Raw genomic sequence first — 7944 nt, 5'->3', positions numbered from 1 at the left:
CAATTGTTATAACCTATTCCTTGAATAATTACTCTAATATTACAAACTATACAACACCAGAATGTGACATAACAAGAAATGGTGGAAGGATGAACGGATAATGGAGCCTGTGTTCATCCTCCTCAAGCAAATGGTGCACCCCATTCCACCAAACACTGATAGGGAAATGCTTATAGCGAAAATCGTCAAGTTATATGTGGAGTTGTGTTGCCCAGATCTATACATACAAGGTAAAGAGAATGTGATAAGGGTTAAGATTTTGGAATGTCTCTCCGAAATTACTAAGCATTGATGATAAATTGATAATATTTTCGAAGTCACAGCAAAGGGGGCTACAAAACATCAACCCACCCCTCCCTTTGCCTTGCAACCCTTAAAGTGGTTGAGAATCACAAATAAAGACTAAAATTGAATACATGAATCAACAGCCAGAGCTTTACAGTTTAACCGCATTTTGAATCCAAAGTCACCAGAGAAGAAATGGAAGATTTACTCATGATCAATTTTTCTGGTGGACTGCAACTTGGTGTATGTCCATATCCTTCAACATAACTGAACGCCCACATGAATCACAAGGGGCAGTTCTTGATCCACAAACACTCTCGTGCTGTGTAAGTCCTCTTAAGCGATCCCTCACATCTGCTGCTGAAGTCCCTGCTTGGACCATGTCTCCACAAAACTGGCATGTTACAAGTCGCAAGGGACACTCCACAGATTGATGTTGAACCTGTTACCAGAAGCTGTTAGATGAATAAGCCAATAGAAATAGGGTGTAATAAATTTTAAAAAGGGAAAATATACTTTACCATCTTTTCTTTTTCAAGGACTATTCCACAAGGGCAATTCAGCGGGACATGAAATACTTTCTTGTGCTTCTCCATTTCCTCTTTCTGAAATGCTAGCCCACATTCTTCACAATGGACATGGTTCTTGACCTCATCCCTCCTTAGAACAACCCCACAACTAGTATGCTGACAGATAATATTGTGCCTCCTACAGTAAGCTTCATGGAGTGCTATACTCCTGGAAGGTATGTAATGTTTACAGTTTTGGCATTCTACTGTATCTGCATCAGCAGACAATGTGGAAGAGACGGCCTGCTGTCCAATCTTTAAATTAGATTTGTCTCGTATGCTAACTGACACCTTGTACTTGGTTGTGCCCTTGAAACCATAGATGCCAATACTGTAAGTACCAGGTCCAAGGCCGAGATCCCTGGAGTTAAGGACCAAAGCTTTTGAACCGATGTCATGAGATGACCAACCGTGCTGGTGCTGTGTAGGGAATAGCAATGGGTGTCTGGAAACATAGAGGTCAGTATCCCCATCATGGTTCTCTGATTCTATTTTTACCTCAATTTCAGCATCTCCTGAAGATATTTTTCCCCAAATATCATCGCCTATTTGGAACTTGTAATATACATAGCTTCCTTCTGCAACCACCCCAGAATCTAACTTGCCCAATTCGAGAGGTTGCAATACAGGCTGACTTGTGCTCTCAGCAGTTGGATCAGCACCAATTACATCAACCTCTATATCTGTTTCTAGAACAGACACACTCGAAGAAGGTTTTAGTTCAAGAACACGTAAATGATATGTCAGAACACCATGATTAACAGTAAGTACATCGCCTTCTGAAAGCGTCGCATGCTGACGAAGACTTGTTTCAAGAACCGCCTTGTGATTAGGGATATCAGAAAACCCTGCTTCAACTGGCTGAAGTTTTGAATAAGTTCCTTTTGAGAGCCAAACATAACACACCTCAACCATGGGAACCATAGGCGACTCTGCAGGATATAAGTTACTCCATATATGGGAAGGAAGCCCTACAACACCATCATCTGCAGTGAACTCCAGGACTCCAGCATGTGTTGTCCGCTTATTCTGCTCTGCATCCTTCAAGTCCGAAAGAGAAGATTGGTGAATGGCAGACACCCTAAAGTGTAGAGGTCCCTTGTCAAAGGCACCCTGATCAGACAATTCAGTGAAGCAAGATGGTGGCAATTTAATTTTATCTCCGGCACCCTCATAAGGTACAGCTTCCAAAACACGAGAAAATGCAACTCCTCGTCCAGCTAGCAGTTCTTCTTCAATTTGCTGGGTTGCCTGTTAAAGAAAAATTGAAAGGGTTAGGCATTCCCTTCCATCATTAATTTCCTCCGGCTTGAGCATCAGCAATAGGTCACATGACAAATATGGATGACAGAGCCAGCTACTTTTCTTAATAAGGAAAAGTATTACACCACCTTGACCGCTACACTAGAATGGAGCCAGCTAATTTCTTCTAATTGATAATCAGAAAAGGAAAATTTTGTCTATGTACAACCCAATCTGACAACAGATTATAATGGTTTAGATATGTCATCAAGCATAAGAAATGGACGCATGAACTGGTCCCGACATTTGTAAATTCATTTGAACTGTCTAACGCAGATAGAATAACCATAGCAAGTAGCTTACACCCCATGATCCCTCGACCAAAAACAAGTACAATTTGAACTACAGAGCAGAAATAATGTAGATAAATTTAAGGGAAAGGATTAGTACTACAAAACTGTGGTTATCATATATTACATCTCTCTCTCAAGGAGGCAGCTTCGTGTAGGGTACTACGAAGGGAAACTGACCATGGATTACCAACAAGTCTAAAATACAACAGAGCCTTTACTTTATACTTTAAGTTAATATTTAATCAACTAATTGATGTTATTGAGAAATTGTATTGTTCACACGCTTTGGCTCTACCCATGAAGTATCCAGCAATAGGTCTTTCACAATCAGATCTACTGCTAGATCCCGTATTTCTCTGGGATTGTAGTTCAATTGGTTAGCCCTGTCAAGGCAGAAGCTGCCGGTTCAAGCCCCCGCCAGTCCCAACGGATCCAATAAATATATCAATAAATTTCTCCCTTAGTAGGCAGCATGGAGGTAGGGACTGGTTCATATCATAATAAATTAATATTTTGATTCACACCCCACATCAACGAGGCATGTTCAGCCTCAGTTCGTCAATATCTCGAGAATCAGCAAATGCTTACAACTTTTCCAGGGGGAGGAAACAACAGAACTCATAAGAGCACTGATATTCAGAAAACTTCAGCTAAGTTTATTGGGTACAGCACTTTACACTAATCTCCAAGTGTAAAGTTAATGAAGTAGGAGGGCGTCCATACTTCATTGATTCAAACATTCTTGCGAACCACACTTACCCCGAAAGGGTTGATATTCTTTTATTTTTGTATGTAATGCACATGCAGAACATTGTGGAATTGACCTAGAAATTTGAAAATATTGCTCTGCTTTGAACACACACACAGGTTTTCAGAAAATCAATTAGTAAGGCATAACAATATAGCAATCAATTGTGAATTGATAACACTCTGAGACAAGTAGGCCATGGAAATTGATATGGACTAAAGCCCCTGCAAAGTAGCCTGTTTTGGATGGGTTCTCAATAGATAAGTATACTTAAACCCAAGATAATCTGCAAAGAAGAGGTTTAAATTTGAGTAGCAGGTATTATCTATGTGAAGTGAAATTGATGTCGGTCAATATTCACTGTAAATTTACTAAACAATGCTGGAAGATTATCCTGAATTTGTGTGGTGCTGTTTGGGTAATGCCTTCAGATGTTAAAGAGTTCACTGGAGAGCTGGAATGAGCAGAAGATAGCTAAATCTCAGAAGCAGATGTGGACGCATATCCCTTTGTGCACCTTCCAGACTATTTGAGAAGAAAGGAACAGTGTTTGTTTTGATAATAGAAAGAACCACATCTCTAGAGTGATTAGTGATGAACATTTGTCTTCATAATCTGTTATTTTGGTGTAAGAAGAGTTTATCAGAAGAACATGGATCAGTATATAGGCTTTTTGGACTCAATTGCAAATTTGCAACTGGAGTCTATTACATGGGCTGTCTGATTCTGTTGTACTTCTATATACCTTCTTTATTTTTGGAACTTTCTTTTATGTACCTTCTTGATACCTTTAATGATAATATTTTTACCTTATCAAAAGAAAGACACGACAATATAGCAAATCTGATTTGAGTACAGATAACATTATTAAAAAAAAATCCATTTGTTGAGCAGGTTTTGATCATGTGGTTTAACCAAGCACAAGTGAAGTAAATAGGCGATGGTTTGAAAACATAATGTGTTAACAAGTTCGTTTCTGTAAAGAAAACCACTCACAGCTGAAGAAAGGAAGCAGAAAATAAATAACCAACATATTGTAAAAATTCTTAACTTGTCAAAAAACTTCAAGGTGGCAAGTAGAACTGGTAAAGGACAAATGAATTCTAAATTTTAAAGTGATTCTCCCAATGGGAAATAAGTAGTTTAACTTTCTAGGTATCCAAGTAAAATGTGCTTGCTTTCATACTTAATCAATTAAAACTAATAATTGATGTGGTAATACGTCCCGCAAATATCAACTATTATTTTATTGTTGAACAGTTGTCTAGCCAATTACCATCACTTCATTTCTTAACATGGCAGATAGCATTTAGTTTAAGAAGTATTAGATATAGATCACAAGACACTTGTGGTAGTTTAACTATTCCCCCCTCCCCCCATCCTTTTTCCTGGTATACCTTTTCTTTTCTTGTTCTTGTTCTAGGGAGGAAAAACCACCTGAAGCAGATCTACCACAATTCAAGTAGCCGAAAGTGCCATGTTCGATCATGACTCTGGACCCAGGCAACAGCTGCCCCTCGTGGGCCTTACCATAGACATAATGTTGGCGTTACACCGTTACCCAACACCTATCCTCATACCAAGGGATTACCACACCACAGTATATCTCAATCTTCAAATCATACAGCCCCTTGTGGGCCTTGCCATAGGCATGATGCTGGCGTTACCCAACACTTATCCTCATACCGAGGGATTACTACACCACAGTATATCCAATCTTCAAATCTAACACCCCTTAGAAACACTATAAGGTCATTTTAGGCACCTTGCAGATCATCCATCTTCATGGCATTGTAGCAAACAAATTCACATGAAGGAAACATACTAACAAATTCTCACTTTCCTTCTGTATCTACTCTCACTGAAGGCCAATACATTGCAGATCTCAAAAAGATCAAACTTTATTCTTACAGAATTCATGAGTCACTAAAATTTGATATATAAGATGATGAAGCAACAAAATACAAAGGGGTAGCAACTTTCAGGTACAAATGCACATATTCAAGTAAACTGTTTGTTAACGATTCTCGTTTGTTGGAATTCTCTGTTCAAAATACAAACTTGAAATAATAAAGAGCAATTTAAGACTACCTACAATTACAGTAAGTTAGAACAACTAAAAGAGATCAATATACTAACACCTATAAAGTATAACCCAACTAAGCACTATCTACAAATTCAACAAATACCCAATTCCCAAATCGATTAAACTATTGGAGAAAAGGGTGTATCGGGAAACCTGACCTTAGCTTGGGCTTCAGCAGCATCAAGTCGGCGAGCTCGCTGAACAGCTTCAATTGCTTCACGTTGACGAATAGCTTCTTGTTTGGCTTTCTTCTCTCTATCCAATTTCAATTTAGCCTTGAGTTTCCTCTCCCTCTGCTCTTGCTCTAGCTTCTCTCTCGCTCTTCTCAGCTCAAAATCCATTCTTCTCGCTCTACAAAACTTCCAAACAAATTCTCTTCTCTTCTCTTCTATTGCAGAATGCGATGGATTATGTATTTCAGATATATTGAACGAATGATCGGTTCAAGGTAAGATATATATGTGAAACTCTTTCGATTGATTTTCCGATTTCTTGATGGAGAAGGCAAATTCGCCAACCTTAACTTGAATTCCAGAACAATCTGGGCCTTTCGAGATGAACCCGGATATTGCCCAACTAAATACTTAATTAGGCCCAATAAAACTACTAAGTTAAACATAGCTATTATATTTACCTATTTTAGCTATATTTTAAAAAAATTATTTAATATAGCTATACTTAGATGTTGTAGTGAATCTCTCCTCCTCCTTTCTCTATGTGTCACACTGACTTTCTTTTCTCCTCTCGCCTCTCACGGTTTTTTATCACCTTTATTTCTCTCTTTACAATTCACTGTGTGGATCTTTTTTCTTCTCTTTCGATTTCTTATATTAATACGAAATCTTATTAAGCTTTACTTGAATTATTTTTATCTATATATTCGGTTCTTGATCTTTAATATTTTATGCATGGCTGTCAATTGTTGATGTTGTCAACTGCTGATTCATCTTTTTATTGGGCTAAATTCAATATATCAAAAGTTTTTCTACTGAATTATTGATCTAGTAGTGGATTTGATCGCGCCTCGCGCGATAGTAATTTTTTTAATAAATTATCTATCCAGAATACGTTAATAATGATATTTTAATTACAAATTTAAATTGATTAAATATCAAGTTTTAATTCAATTCACTGCTGACACTTACCTTTTAACTTTTCATCACTTTAAAAGTGTTAAATAGATTTTGAAGAATGATTGATTTACTATGTCCAGATTATAATCTATTTTTCCTCTATATATTTAACATTTATCTATTATACTTATCTATAAGAGTGGAAAACCACACAGGTGATGGTCAACATGTATGTATCACCTGTGTGGTTCCACACTTTCATATGTATTTGCCTATTTTTTTCTTTCGTTTTAATTTGTTTGTCTTATTTTTAATTTTTTATATATTTGCGTAAAAAAATACTATAAATCATGACAATCGACAACTTAAAACATATAAAAAAATTGATTACTTATAAAAAAATCGATTGATTCATAAAATTAATCTATCTGTATCATATAAAATAGGACAAAAGAAGTAACATGTATTAATTAATTTGAAAACTACGTAAAAAGTATTATAAATCTCAATAATTAACAATATATTGACTCTCGAAATTTTATTTGTGCTACATATATTGGTGGGACAAGGAAAATAACATATATTATTTAAATATTACGTAAAAAGTATTATAAATTACAATAATTTAATTGACTCCCTAAATTTTATTTATGTCACATAAAGTGAGACAAAAAAATAACAAATATTGAGCATATGTGAGCATAGGCACTTGTGTCTAGTATGTATGTACTCATATTCCTTTCCTTTAAAACTTATTGCATGGTTCCAACTTTCAAATTGCACGTCTATTTATAAAAATATATTTATTCTATTAAATTAGATCTTAAGTTTAATTCATACATGATATTTATAGATTGAACATATTTCTACTCCTCGTGATTGTCCAATTTTCTGGCTCGCTAGCTCAAAGAAAAAGGAATTGTCTAACCCTTATAAGAAGGGCATAGACCCATGAAAGTTTCTCCCTTCATCATATTTTCTATCTCCCCATGAGGCCATGACACATATGATGTAAAAATGTACCCACTCTTGATCTCAAGAATGTGAAAGGGTAAAAAGGATAAAATAAATAAAAAAAAAATAAATATATATATATATATATATATGTTAAATGTACAGGGGAAAACTATGCTTTTGAGCATAAACTTCTTGGGCTCATCTTCAAGCAAGATGAAATATGAAAAGCAATTGAGGATAGTTTTTTTCTTTTTTTGGGGGGGCAGCGTGGCCTTCAACTTTTCATTTGTGAATCATATCGAAGCACTTTTGGCACAAGCTATATGTAGCTGAGATCGCCCTTTTCCTTCATTAATTATAAAAAAAAATGAAAAGGCACGAGTTATTATTAAAAAAAACATGCAACTTAATTAGGAAATTGAAGACGTTTTTCATTTAATTGAGTAATTAGGTAGGCAAATTTATCACAATCACGAATCATTATCGGGGATCACCACCATTATATATTCTCAATCATCACGGTTGGTCATCGATCCAATAAGTTATTAGGCATCATTATGTTACCTCTATTAATCACTATTATCAATTATAGTTACCACTTGCTATTACATATTTATAATTACTACAGTCG

General features: G+C 35.9%; 1 protein-coding gene across 1 annotated transcript; it reads right to left on the bottom strand.

Annotated features, from left to right (window-relative positions):
* Nucleotides 1-265: 265 nt before the first annotated feature.
* Nucleotides 266-5843, bottom strand: LOC102602121 (uncharacterized). Its single transcript, XM_006362979.2, has 3 exons — nt 5442-5843; nt 807-2105; nt 266-727 (listed from the first exon to the last, which is right to left on the bottom strand). The coding sequence occupies exons 1-3, from the start codon at nt 5622-5624 to the stop codon at nt 500-502; spliced, it is 1710 nt and encodes a 569-aa protein (XP_006363041.1). The 5' UTR covers nt 5625-5843; the 3' UTR covers nt 266-499.
* Nucleotides 5844-7944: the final 2101 nt, after the last annotated feature.

The sequence above is a fragment of the Solanum tuberosum genome, unplaced genomic scaffold (genome assembly GCF_000226075.1).
Source record: "Solanum tuberosum cultivar DM 1-3 516 R44 unplaced genomic scaffold, SolTub_3.0 scf00413, whole genome shotgun sequence".
Classification (NCBI taxonomy): domain Eukaryota; kingdom Viridiplantae; phylum Streptophyta; class Magnoliopsida; order Solanales; family Solanaceae; genus Solanum; species Solanum tuberosum.
This window is presented reverse-complemented; position numbering and strand designations above follow the sequence as displayed.

What these genes read in the sequence shown, in the direction of transcription:
- LOC102602121 (XM_006362979.2), bottom strand. Translation starts at nt 5,624, where the DNA reads ATGGATTTTGAGCTGAGAAGAGCGAGAGAGAAGCTAGAGCAAGAGCAG. An exon ending in CTGCTGAAGCCCAAGCTAAG is followed by an intron (nt 2,106 to 5,441) that starts GTCAGGTTTCCC and finishes TTTCTTTAACAG; the next exon opens with GCAACCCAGCAAATTGAAGA. An exon ending in TCCTTGAAAAAGAAAAGATG is followed by an intron (nt 728 to 806) that starts GTAAAGTATATT and finishes TTCTGGTAACAG; the next exon opens with GTTCAACATCAATCTGTGGA.